Source organism: Thermobia domestica, chromosome 1, assembly GCF_964235325.1.
Source record: "Thermobia domestica chromosome 1, izTheDome1.hap1.1, whole genome shotgun sequence".
Lineage (NCBI taxonomy): Eukaryota > Metazoa > Arthropoda > Insecta > Zygentoma > Lepismatidae > Thermobia > Thermobia domestica.
In genome coordinates, this window is record NC_137454.1 from 342,866,058 (window position 1) to 342,881,172 (window position 15,115).

A 15,115-nucleotide genomic window follows, 5' to 3' on the forward strand; every position below is an offset into this window, starting at 1 on the left:
TGGCTCATAGAAACTAAGTCTGTTGTGTGCCGTGATACTCACGGGGCTCATATCGAACTTTATTAAATTGTTAAAACAAACGTGAAAATGTAAGCTTTCCAATCATGTATAACACATGTATGTAAGTTTTTTTACTTAATTAAAATATTTTGCCTTAAAACCCCGAAGTTCTTTTATAGACACACTCTATAACCAACAACTTTTATTTCAACACTCTAAGGTAGTAAAATTAACCCAATATCATCATTGTCGTAGTCAAGATTAATGTACTTCTCTCAGCTTATAGCGATAAAACTATAATTTTTTGCCGACGTGGCTTCTCAAGACCCACCTTGATATTTGCTTCATATTTTTGGTGACTTTATTGTTATTTATTATCTCTATAATAAGAGCTATATGTATTAATAATATAGCATTTTTGTGTATTAGCATACCTATTTCTTAATTTCTTCTTCTCAGCATATTCTCTTCTGTTAAACTCTACGATAGGGACTACCTGAGACTTACAAAATATCTGAGCACATTCTCGTCTTAACCTGCTGCTTGGATTTCTGTCATTCTGAAGGCGAGAAATTCCCACTACTTTCAGAAAACACAAATAAAAGAACTCGATTACTGATATCAAACTTCCTCCGAAAAATAGACCACCAATGCCACCAAAGGAAACTGTAATACAAAATATTTCATTGAATTTCATTACTTTGTGTTTCCCTACGTTTAAAAGAAATACAGGAAAGAAAGTTAAAAATTTCATTTAATGTTACACAAAAACAAATTTAGTAAACATATTATGTTGGTATTGAGCAGCTAATGTTAGAACACATCTTCGGAAAATGCATATTTACTTTTGAAAACTTTACAAACTTCATTTTGATCAATACGTAATCATTTAAATATAACTTGAGTTTGCAGTAAAGATGGACTGCTGTACTCACATTCTCAATAAAACTATGGCTTCTCATCTGTAGGAGGTTTACGAAAAAGAATAATGCTAAGTGGTAGTACACTCTTCTCTGATTTGATCCAGAGTTACACGAGTTTGTGATGGACAATATCGTGTCAATGGGTTTTCTCTGGGTTTTCAGTGTCCACTAATTCTAATACCGGTAATTATTTCATAGTGACTTTCTTTTATAAATCATTTGTCTCGTTTGCCCTAAATTGCATAGTAGTGGGAACTGGAAATTTCATTTAAAAATCCCTCTTTGTCACTACGTCTCTAAAACTTTAGAATTTCTCTTCAAAGGTTTTGAGTACAATAGATTCCTTTTTAAATGATTAGTATTTTTCTTCTGTTATACATGTGACAAATGGCATTTTAAAGAGATCTTAAAATAGTTCAAGTATAATTGTCAAGATCCATGAACAGTGTCTATTAAAAATGTGGTTAGGTACCATGTATCAATAGTATGATAACATGTTAACTTTCCATGAAGCAAGAGTTGTGTTACGAATCCAAACTTCTGGATGTACAGTATTATAAAACAGGTAAATACAGTGCGTCCCACTAGATTTCGAACCCCAAAAACACGTTATAATTTCCGAACAAATATACATAGAAAAATGAAATTCACAATACACGTACCTTGTTTCATGCTGAATACATGACTGTCACAGCAGGTGCTGAAAGTGGCCTCTCTGGACGTCAAGACATGTTTGTACACGGCGTTCCATATTGTGAAAGGTCCGTTATAGTCTCCGGTGTGATCTCATGAATCGCATTCTCAATGTTCTTTCGCACTCTTGCAGTGATCGTGGGTTGTTTCTGTAGACACAACCTTTAAGAAAACCCCATAAGACGAAATCAGGTGGTGCCAAATCCGGGGATCTTGGCGGCCACAATCCTTTGAAGATTATCCTGTCATCAAAAAAGGACTCAATTTCTGCCATGGCCACGTTGGAAATAACCGTGACGCAGTTCTTGATCGTCCAGCTGATTCACAAATTCACTGAAGATGAATTACAGTGTTTACTGTATCTTCAAAGAAGATGGGTCCAATGATACGCTGTCAGGAAATTGCACACCAAACTCCCACCTTCAAGGGATAAAGTGGAATCTCATGGTACACATGCGGATTTTCGGCAAAATTCACGTTGAACGGTCTGATACGATCCCGATATCCAATATTTTTTAACAAAGAACACGCGTTCCTGTACGGCATACAGAACCATCCTCGCGATGCAGCGACTCGAGTCACACTAACGCACGCGCACCACGCCAAGCAGCACTTCCCCTGGCGCCACCTATCGTCTTTGTTTTGACGTGTGCGCTTCTGTTCAACCCTTTCTTAACATGAAACGAGGTACGTGTATTGTGAATTTCATTTTCTTATGTACATTTGTTCGAAAATTATAACTTTTTTTCGGATTCGAAAGCTAGTGGGACGCACTGTATATTTTATGTCATTATTTTTTACATTTGAGTTCTAAACTTACTTTTAGTAATGTAATATGAAGACTGATTAATATCCATGTAAACGGAAGCTTCATAAAATATGATCTACCTTTATATATATATATATATATATATATATATATATATATATATATATATATATATATATATATCTTTGTTTCTTTCATTGCCTTTTTAAAACATTCAGTTTAATCACTCACGTAAGATTTAATTCATAGATATATATGTAAAACATAAATTTTGGTAGTATTTTCATGGTTCCTCTTGAATAATTTATATCATTTTTCATTTCTTAATTTAAAAAATCGAATGTTCCGAATTCTTAATTATAAACTCCCACAATGTAGTATGTCAATTTATTTCTCTGAATTGGGTATGATTTCAAAATCCTTTTCAATCAGTGTATAGTTATAGACTTACCTAACATCTCGAGATCTCCGAACAAAACGTCACGCTTAAAGCGCATTTTAGGAAATGTCACCATTTGGTACACTATAAGAGGATCAGGTAATCTATAAAATACAACAAAGTAAAAGGCTATTGCGCTTACCGCTTCACAAAGGTTATGTTTACTTTCCTTTGAACACTCCTACTATCTACTACATAGGTTAGATTACATAATTAGTGTACATTGTATATTAGTTCTAGTATACCGGAATTTTAGTTGGTCTCCTCACTTTTTAAGTAGTTATAACTCTTATATCCACAGTTAGCAAATAAAATATATGTATATTGATACACAAAATCAGGTGTTTGGATTTCTGTACATATCAGTCTTTGCCTTGTCACCAAATCCACAGTTTTTTCAACTTTTTCGAGGAGTTTCTTATCTCTTAAGACTCGTGACCTCCGAGATCACCTGATGCAACATCAGTGGATTATTTATTGTGAATATACGAAGTCTACAGAAACAAACCACTTAGCACTGAAGGCCTATGGACAAAAGTCGTATCCGAATTAAATAATATTGATGTAAACAGATAATGTATATTAACAACAGTGAACCGGGCAAATTGTGTATCTAAAAAAATCGGGACACTTCAGCACATATTGTAATTGTAAATTATTTTTTCCAGAGGTAAGCTATCATTTATACTTGGTTATGTTAATGCATTAATGTTCGTTTTAATGCATCAATCTGTGTATTCAAAAAGTGGGAAATTTCACTGAAATACTCTATTTTATTATGTTTTGCTTTACAAAGTATACCTGGCTTGAAAATATAAAGACTGTCGGAATTGTTAGAAGGATTAATAACTTTGTACTCGATATTGCTCCATTAATTAACTGTACTTGATAAATTCTTTCTCATTTGACAATTGAAATAATCAATTAATTTATCACATCTGCTGCTATTCTTAATTTTGAGGTATAAAGTGCTGGTTGAAAGCTGTGGACGGATCCGTAGTGTAGTCACAAATTTGCCTTAATTCGCAATTATTACGAAGAAAACATTTTTTAAAAATTGAAAAACAGACACTTTTTTCTGTAAACGGTTGAAACGGTTGAACAAAAAGTGTAATTGTTTTCATAATTTCACACTTTAAAAATCTGACTTTCTATAGAAGTTTTGTTTTATTAATTTTCCTTTAGTTCCCAGTGAATTATGCTTATGAATGATTTTACAAGAATTATACTTCAGACATTGTTTAGCCATTTTCGAATCTAATTCTGTTTCTACACACACATCTTTGTGATGGGCAAACACCGTGTGCGTGGGTTTCCTCGGGGCTATCCCGTTTCCTCCCACTTTCTTCATTCCACCATTTCATTCATTATTCATCATCACCGTCTCCTTTAGCCTAACCGGCATAAACGTGGGACGTAAAACTCAAAGATTTCATTTATTTTTGACACACACATATACGTATGTTTGTTGAAAGGAAGAGTGTAAATATTAATAACGCAGATCGTGCAAAATATATGTTGAGTTGTTTTCAAAGTTAACTCTTTTTGTACGTCGAATACATTTTCTACGTTGCCATTATCAAATGCTGACAATATTGCAATATATTCATTGCATGAAAAAATACCTGGAGCACAATATTTGCTAAAGCAATCTGGAAAATACAGAGTGGATATGGAGAAACAGTACACAAAACAAGCTTTAAATAGAACCAAATTTCAACTAAGGTTGTAATAACTCACAAAATTAAGCATAACAGTCGATACTAAGTTTATTTAGAGTCCACTATAGGGATGCTATCAATTAGTTACGAATTAATTCCTTACTTAATTTAATCTTTATCTTCTCTTTTTGAATCAAAAGATAAAATATATTTCAGGCTAAAATTTTCTTGTAAGCCTTAGATTTAGATAACTACATATAGTGTAGCCAAACCAGCAATATCACTTAATTCGGTATGATGTGCTTATTCCGTAAAAAAATACGAAACCTCGATTTAGGGGGCCGTTCAAAAAATTTTGTGGCCCCTGTTCTAAAAAATCCAATATATTTCACTCAATTAAAATTTTTCTTGTATACCTCATATCTGGAGAACTACATATGTGTAGCCAAACCAAAACTATCACTTAACTCACAAGGAACGGACATGAACGTGTCATCCGGACATCCGAATCAAACCTAGTCTATTCGATAAACATAACAAAATATGTTCATGCACAAAGAATTAGGTACCATGGATAGGAGAGTAAGCCCCTGGGGTCCATTGAACCTGTTACTATAAGGAAAATCGTAGACTCACAGTGAAATAGCTATTGCATCAACATTGTTCATTGAAAAGTCATGGTTTATAGTTCATTTTCTTCAGCATGAAACAAGCTTTCCAGAGGTGCTATTTATTGGGGTCCATAATCTACTTGAACGGGGAAAATTGAGTGAATGTTGGGAAAATTCCCTCCAGAAAACCCTCTCATCAACTTTGAAACCCCCTGGAGTGGCCCCGGGTGAAAGCACACAATCTAAATATATCTCGGAAAATACTATAGGGAGTAGGAAATGTGTGTACCTAGTTTTGTATTGATAGACAGAATAGGTATGGAATGTAAGCGTGTATTATTCTACAGGGTTTTCCCTCATATCTATTAGTCATTTCCTCATCTTGTTTTCGTAGAATACAAGCCAATTGTTACAAAACGTCAGGTTGTTTGGGTGCGATTCAGTTACATTCAATATAACTAAACTCCTTAACATGACACTTTTACGTGTTTGTTTACATAATTTTATCATTATCGAAACTATTGAGTATACTTATAGTAACGTTTTTAGCACCTTGAGCAAGTGACATTTATATGAGATAATTTTAGAGGTCAAACTGGTACCATTTCTTATGACAGCTTCGGGCACTTTAATTCAGTAGGACAATGCTGGGCACATTCATTCCAGGATGTGAAAGTTCTCTTCGATGAACGATGTACCGCTATTTCCTTATTCCGGTACAATCACTTAGGTATAAAATTTATATCATGTAAAATTTTGTAGTATGTGTTATGTACTAAGGGTTGCTAAAAGGTTGAATTGCAATTGCTTGAATTAACTTATTTCAAAAGCATTTGTGCACATTGTATTATTTACTGACGTTATCTTCTCACTACTAACCATTACCACGTAACTTCACTAAAATTTAAATAGGATTGCTTGACCTTTTCGCGCATTCAGACGTTTAAATTACGCTTGCAATCAGTTAGCTACTTTTTTAACTTTTGTTCCTTTATTTCAAATAAATGGCTACGTTAGAGCTAGACCTGAGGGTGCTCCTGCCCGTCTACAAGTCTCATGTGTCCCCAAGATATGATTTATTGATTTAGATTTGTTCATTTATCAATCGTTCTTTGAATAATAATAATAATAATAATAATAATAATAATAATAATAATAATAATAATAATAATAATAATAATAATAATAATAATAATAATAATAATAATAATAATAATAATAATAATAATAATAATAATTATTATTATTATTATTATTATTATTATTATTATTATTATTATTATCATTATTATTATTATTATTCATGAACACCGTTTAGGGAAAAGGAGCAGTTATCTTGCTTTGAAGGAGTTTGAAAGGGTAATACTTGAAACTTTAATTTACATTTATTATTCATCCCATCTAACTTTGATTCCTTCCAAAAAATATATAGTGTCTCAGCAAACACAACCTGGAATGCAAAATGGACTTCTGTCGCGTTATGGTGAAACAGTCAAAAAAGTTATTACTGCAAGATTAAGTTGAGCTGAGAAATCAGTATTATACAGAGGTTGTTCAGCCTACGTTTGGCCGATTTCGTTCCTTCCACCTCCCCGGGCAGACTAGACTCACCCGACCTGGCTCGTGGCGTCCTGCAGTGTTGTGCAGTTGCTTTCTGGGAACAGGGTTGATTTCGCGCGGACGACAATAACGCACACAACAGGGCCATTGTTGTGAGTGTTGTGTTAAATTTGTTTCCAAATGTGTGGGTTTCCTCTCTGTGGTCAAAATGCCGCCCAAACGAAGTCTGTTTTGGGAAGGCTATGTTGCGGCTCTTTATGACACCCACTTTAGTATTTCTGTCATTAGAAAACAGTGCATAAAGAATGGTTGGAACATCAGTTTAAGTGGAATAAAAAATGTTATTTAAAAAGTACAAGGACAACGAAGCTCCACCATTTGGATCACCAACGAAGTTGCCTAGGAAGCGGGAATGCACCAAGGCCACCTCCACCATGCAGAGGAAACTTCGTAAAATGGCAATGCAAATATATATATATATATATATATATATATATATATATATATATATGCCAAGACAAAGGTTTTGACGTGTCTCTGGGGACTATGAGGCGGACGTTACACCATCAACTCAAGCAGGAAAACGTCATGAAAGCTCGCGGCCATCTTCTCACTGATGCCCTCCAAAAGGAAAGAAAGTGTAACGCCAGGCACCTGTACGAACGGCATCTGGCAAAACAAAGATGGATGTATTACGTCGTAACGCTCGATGAAGCATGGATTTACCTTTCCGACTGCGGCAAAACGTGAGCCGTCATGTACTGAGAGAAAGGTGTCAAGAACTTCAGAAAGTGGGTCCGTTCTGTAAAGAATCCTTCCCAAAAGGGTTCATGGTCGTTACTAGCTACTGTTACCGAGGTAAACTGAAGATTCGTAGGGCTTCAAAGAACTGCAAAATAAATTCGCAGTATTTTCAGGAACAGATCATGCGGCCGATCTACGAGCATGAGATTCCAACAATGTACGGAAATGACGCCAATCTGGTGCACATTTACATGGACAAGGCCTCATCACATACCTCACGATCGTCCCTCGCATTCTACATTGAGATGGAGGAGGCAAGTGGTATACAGGTGATACCTTTCAATGAGGTACCTGTTAAATCTCCAGATGCAAGTCCTTTGGACTATTGTGGAATTGGATTGCTGAAGCGGGCTTTGGGAAAACGGCGTGTGACAACTGTGGAAGGACTTTGGAAAGCTGTTTAAAGGGAATGGGACAAGATTCCTATCCCAGTTCTTCAGAGAAGCCAATTATAGTGGAAATTACGCCTTCGGGCTATTGCCAGGATCCCAGGGAAACACATCAAGTACTTACGGACCTGGCGTCATGGATCCTTGAAACTTTTTAGATAAGTCGAAATTGGCCAAATGTATACTGAACAACCTCTGTAGCTGATAAAACACGTGATATTAATATCAATAAACAGTTTAGTGTATGTGTAAGGTGTGTCAAGGATGATAAACCAGTAGAATACTTACTTTTTTATTTCTAAAACATGAGTTAAACGCTCGTGCCAAATCAAAAGCTATTGCAATTGCTTTGCGTGATTCCGAAGAAAAGGTGATATGTTTATGTGTTGGCCGACTCATGATTGTGCAATCGTTATTAGAAGGTACATTTCAGGAGTTCAAGCTATTTTAATAGAAGGGTATCTTCATGCGGCCTATACACATTCTTATTTGTATCAGCTTAATCTGGTATTTTTACATATATGTTCATCAGGGATTGCAAAGAATTTTTTAACTTTTAAAATTTGTCCATAATTACTTTGCATTTTTCGTCCGTGGTTTTTCATGGTCACCTTCAAGATATTCAGATATCACGTGTTGTGAAACTTCCCGGCATATCGAGTTCTTCAACACTGACTTCACCATCTCGCAGTCAAACTGCAGCAGATACGTTGAAAACATACCATCTAATTCTTGAAGCTTTACGTGAGAAAGAAAAGCAGCACTCATTGTCTGACACTAGGGGTCTATACGTACAACTGATATTTCTACACAACATTGTATATTTGTTTATCTTTACATACATTTTTGGAATCATGGACTGAATGTATTTTGCAAGGTAAGAGTATTATTCTAGCAGATACTCAATGTATTTATTTGAAAAAATAAACAAATAAATAAATGAAAAGGATATATGAATCAAAGAAATATCTCTTCCGGAAGATACATTTCCTCAGGAAAGTACCATTGATTATATCAGTCAACGAGTCTAAGAGAAAGTCCAATTAACAATTTCACTATTACAGCCAAGGTCTCAACCAAAACTTCGGCACATTTTGGGGAAAACCGTTATTGAGTTGATATTATTTAATACGTTATATGCTTCGTGAGCAATTTAGGTGATAAACGCAATATCATATTGCAAGGTATGCAAATTTGGCACCCTAAATAATCTATTTTCCTAAATAAAATACATTGGAAAGTTTTGTTGAAAAATTTGGAACAAAATTCAATGAGTCGGAAACAAATATGGTGCGAAATTAGGCTATATTAAAAGTGTGGAAATTTAATCTAACCTGAACATCATATCTGATGTTTATGCTTTACTTCCTAAGCTTATATTTCCACAGAACAGAACCTTATTTTAAACCACACTGACTCTACCGTCATCATGTGCATTGAGAAATATCGTTTAATGTTCCGAAAAGACTAAAATCATATCTGCACAATAGATCAGAACAGGAGTGAACATATTGTTTGGCTGTTTTGTGAATGGAACAAGAACTGCTACTTTATATGTGCATCAAATACAGTAATTGATGCATTTCCAACTAAAACAAGACTACGACACTTTTTTCTAAACAAAAACCATCTGAACCAACACCGTGTGCGTGGGTTTTCTTGGAGTTCTTCCGTTTCCTTCTACTTTCTTCATTCCACCATTTCGTTCATTATTTCATCATCACTGTCTCCTTATCCTAGCCGGCATAAAAGAGGGACGTAAAACTCAAAGATTTCATTTCAGTTTTCAAACTATCTCAAGAAGTTTGTTAGTAATTGTATCTGTTGATACCGCTGATGAAACACATGGTGCCATGGACAAGTATTCCTAAACAATTTAATGTATGTATTTGTGTGCGAAGTGTGTAAATTAATATAAACTAGTCGTTTGTAAAATTTTAGCACTTTCAGAAATTAGTAATATTCCTAACATGTTGAAAGTGGCTCTAAATACCTTATTTGATTCAGGAGCACATAACGAATATTGTCTCTCCTAGTTTTGTGAGAGTGTAAATGTTATGGGAGGACACATGTGTGAAGTGTAAACTGCACTTTCGGACAGCAAACTGTGCTATTTTTCTGAAAGAATGATTATGGAGAACTTGATTAGTAGTACTATCTGTAGCTCCTGTTGTGAAAGTTTAAAACACTACCAGGTTAGTCTTATTATCTTATAAATATCTACTTTTGTTAATAATCAGAACTAAATGCATTAAGTAATCTATATACGTTGTTTACATCTCTGATGTTATATTCTTGTGTTGGTGTATTGGTGAATGAAAATAGGTTCTCCTTTTCCCAGGGATTTTATAATAAAAGCACAGATCTTTGCTATTGATATTTCATTTCTTTAAAGTGGAAAAACAGTTAAATAGTTGTGAAAAGCCATTTTTTAAATAACATATCAGGAAAATATTATTCTGCTTTTAAATAAGTTCAATAAGGTATTTCTTTGTATAATAAGAGTTGTTAACTATTATGTATAAAGTACTGTGTGCATGTGTGGTATCCATTAAACTATAAATTTCTTATTTTGCCTCGGTTAAAATCAAACACTTGCAAGGAGTTTAAAATACTTGTATTATGAATATCACTTTATTAAACCGGACAAAGGCAATATACAATGTTTACTAATTAGAATATATTATAAGAAAACATAAGGGTAACGGGTAAGAACTTAATCGAAATACTTAAAAATAAGTAAGGTCCCCCCCCAAATGAAATAACTTATTTATGGCACTCTTTCAAATATAAATAACAAAATATCCAATATCCTCACAAATTCTCTAATAAATAAATAAATTAATTACAAAAATATTTTACCTCAGTATTGAAGAAAATTCAATGCAACAACTTTAATCACAATATTTTAAAAAGGTTAATCTTCCGACTAGTTAGTATAAAGCTGAAATTAGCTAAAGACAGAATGTTATATTACAGCAAACGCTGAAATGTTATTTCTGTAATAACTATGTTAAAGTACAGGATATTTTCTATTTGATACTGCGTGATTCATCAAATATTATTATTGTCTTAAAGTATCTCTTTCTATCTTCATTAAGAAAGTAATGAGTAGCATGATCTTCGTAGCCAATCTTGTATATAATTTTCACTCTAACTTCTGTAAGGAACTCACATAAAAGATTCGAAAATAATTAAATTGATTGAAACAAGTGAAATATTTAGCCGTTACACATTAAAAATTTTTGAAACACATAATACCATACTTTACCTTATAGACATTAGTAATCCTGATTGAAATTTATACTCATCACATCCAGCATAACAAGAACATGTTTCCTTCGACTGGAGGTCTGTAAAGATTATTAATCCGTATGTATATTTGTTGTTATTATTGTAAAAATGGATGACAGTTTTACCTACTTTTCAAGAACAACTAATGATTTTCAGCAATTTCCAATATATTCATTATTTATTTCCTAATTCTACACATTGAATTACTAAGTATTGTATATATTTCACTCATCTTGTGAAAAATATCTTGTACAAAATCTTCTTCATTTCTTTATCTAAAATATAATTTAAAAACTCTATTTTGTGCAGTTACCTCTAGGGTAACATAATACGCAATAAGGACTTACAATGTGAAATACGAGGGTTATTTAACTCGAACTGGTAATGTGATTTGAGTGTCGTGAGGTAAGGAGACAAATGACGAACGTAGTGTGTTCCGTGGATGTGTAATAGTCAGTTCAACGCTGCTGCGGTCCCATATTACGGTGTTGTGGCGAGTAGACATTGTTAAAGTGATTGTTGTGTGAAATACTGTCCTAACACAATGTTCACGCGTGCAGAACAGCATGTGTTTATCAAATTCCAGGTGGCACAAGGGCGAAATGCTAGGACGAATCACAGAGGATTAGTAGAGGCCTGTGTTGAGGGTGTTTTACGGTATCGGGCAGTGGCGAGATGGGTTGCAGCATTTCAGGCGGGACGACAGTCAACAGACAAAATGCACGATGAAGGGCATATGCGACCGGCTACGGACGAAGTTCTTCATGCAAGACTACTAACACTGCTTGACGGTGATCGGCTCTGGACTTGTGAATTGCCGGAAGAGCTGAACATTTCTTCCGGGTCAGTGTTCCGTGTGCTAATACAAGATCTTGGCATGCGGAAAATTGCAGCCAGATGGGTACCCCATGCTCTGACCGAGGTTCAAAAGTAGCATAGGTGGAAATGTGCACGCCTACATCTTCAACGTTACAATGAGGAAGGTGATGACTTCTTTCATTGCATTATTGGAAGTGACGAAACGTGGGGAAGATCCTACGAGCCTGAATTGAAACGTCAGTCGAGTGAATGGAGCTACCCAGAAACTCCATGACCAAAAATAGCTTAGGCAAGAGCCAGCAAACGTGACGGTGATGATGATCATGTCATACGACGACGATGACATTAACCTATCATATCAGGTTCCACCGGGCGTTGCCGTTAATGCTGTATACTATGCTTCATACCTCAGTCACCATTTGCGACCAGCATTCTGGTGCAAATGTCCACACCTCCTGGAATCTGGAGCAATTATCCTATACGGCAATGCCAGATACCATGCAGCCAATCCAGTACAGGCCGTATTACGACAATGGGGTTGGGAGGTACTGGAGCACCCACTATACCCTCCGATATGAGCCCCTGCGATTTTGATCTTTTCCCAAAAATGAAAGAACCTTTCAGAGGCAAACGTTTCCGAGACATTTCCAGCATTGTTCGTGCCTTAGGGCGCACTGTCAACACTCTCTCACAAAGTGGGACTTTAACAGGTATTCAACGGTTACCAGACATCTGGCGAAGGATTCAACAGGCTGGCGGAGACTACATCGAAGGACTGTAAGCTTCTTGAGGTGAGTGATTCACTACTCTCTATTTCACAACTATGTTGCCACTTCGAATTAAATGACCCTCGTATTTTGAAAGTGAAAAATATTTTGTGTGTATGAATGATTATGTTATTTGATATTTTTAACATTATAAACTAATATATTCGGTCAATCATACATTAATATTGAGCAGAACCTTTGTTAAACTTATGATTTAATAATTTTAGGCTCTTTTACATATTGATATTACTTCCATTTACACATTATGTAACATAAACTCTTTTAATGGGGTCATGTTTGTGATGCTTTGAAAGAAGGGATAAGAAAGAAAGTAGCATAGATGGTAGAATTATGCCAAGCATAGAAGCCAAAACTACTAGGCAAAGTTTCAAAATTAATAATTGAATTTACTGAGTCAATATCATCTTCTATCGAGTCTAAGACGTGCTAATCATTAAAGTGTTTAAGTTAATTATGTTTTTGTATAATTTTAAAAATAAAGGAATTTGCAAATAAACTTTTAATTTTATTTTAACGCTCTCCTACTTACTCTTTTCAGTTGCAATGCAAGCCAAACCTTTCACATCACATGCCTTGTATCTAGCTGGAAAATAATACATTTTCTTAAAAGTGAAATATATATCAACAATGGTAAATACAATATTTCTAACAGACGATAGAAAGTCCTTCAGTTTATTCTATCGTGTCATTCATATCTTTCATTTCAGTGTCTTATATTACGAAAACTTCTTCTAGGTCTTTACCTTTGGGTATGGAACCCTGTATTGAGCCAACATTGCCTGTTTGAACTCTCAGGAAAACCTCATTCAGGGTGGTTGGCCTGAAAAAGCGTTTTACACTTTTTCGACCGAGTGCCCCCACCGGGAATCGAACCCGGGACCGCTCACATCGAGGGCGAGAGCGTTAGCGATTAAGCTAGTCGAGGCCACATCTGGTCTTTTTCCCATCTTTCTGCTACACCCTATGATATCTCTTGTTGCAGATATGCCGGCCGAGATTAGCGCTCTCATTATGTTATCATTAACATCTGAGTGACGAAAGTGTCTATCTACGCTTTTGAAACAAGATGCCATGTAAATCCTTTTTATTTACTTCGTTCTTACATGCTTGACATTTGTGGTCTTCACATATATCTGCCCCTAGTCGTAACACAATGGCTATTCGAAAGCATTCGTTACTTAGGTGAAGGCCGAGCGTGGGCGAAGGTAGGGCTTTGAGGAAAAAGAGACTAATCTGGCTTTGCAGTTATCTGCCTACTGGAGTAAAAAGGAGGGTGTGATTTAATGATAGGCATATCCCATGTTATTTGTTTTGATCTGGTGTTGATTTCCGGTAATACTAAGCCAACTAATAGTGACCAAGTTGTAGAGCAATACTCAATCTCAGAAATTCCGGGAGAAATAATATCGTGTTGGAGAATTGATTTGATTAGACATTTGTAACCATAGAATGATGCCAAGAAGGCGGGAATAGCCATATCTAAGGCACGTTGGATGCCTAATCCTCCAAAATTAACCGGATGTCTGTAGCCATGCATTATGAGGAAGAAAACAATTGAGGATGGATTCTAAACCTGATTTGATGAAGTTATCGTAACGTTCAAGTAGATCTTTTTCCCTCCAAGAAGGTGAACATCGTAGAAAATATAGTAACCTTGGCATGATATAAGAAGTTCTTAATAAATTATAAGCTAAGTGTGCCGACATTAATGACAATCGTGTGAAATAATTCTCTAGTTTGGTAGTCTTCTCAATTAATAAAGACCTCCTTGCTTCAGAAGAAAAGCTGAATCCAAATGAAAAGCGTTTGAGGGCAACATTAACTGAATGCCTGGAGCCGCCTCATTAGCAAGGTGAATATATTTGTCTCTTCTGGAGGTGTTTGCAAGGATTTGCAAGTGAAATTTAACTTGTTAAGAAAGGTTTGGAGATTTACGCGAAGATTTCAAAATATAAAATGCACTAATGATTGTCTTGTACAGCGGTGGACACTTCTAAATGGTACAGCCATATGGAGATTTACGGCTAAGGTGTACCATTTAGAAGTGTCCACCGTTGTACAGTACAATACGTATTAGAGAGTATGGTGAACTGACGTTCAGTTAGTAAACTTGGAACAAACATAAACAAATGCAATGTGCTATATTTGAGCGAAAACAAATATATCGTCAAATATGATTATAAATTTAGTAATACTTCTATAAACAGACCTAACACTGTTAGATATCTAAATATTATATTTGATCAATAATTAATGTTCAATAATCACATCCTAAAGTTTACTCGTGATGCTTTTAAATAAATAGAATTCATAATTAGAAGTGGAAAGGACTCTGCAACATTGGAACACTCATGAAAATGTATTA

The 15,115-nt window shown here is 35.1% G+C and overlaps 1 protein-coding gene across 1 annotated transcript; it reads left to right on the forward strand.

Moving 5' to 3' along the window:
- The first annotated feature begins 11,687 nt into the window (after nucleotides 1-11,687).
- LOC145681292 (histone-lysine N-methyltransferase SETMAR-like) lies at nucleotides 11,688-12,077 on the forward strand. Its single transcript, XM_081752936.1, has one exon. It carries the CDS (start codon nucleotides 11,688-11,690, stop codon nucleotides 12,075-12,077), a length of 390 nt encoding a protein of 129 aa, XP_081609062.1.
- Nucleotides 12,078-15,115: the final 3,038 nt, after the last annotated feature.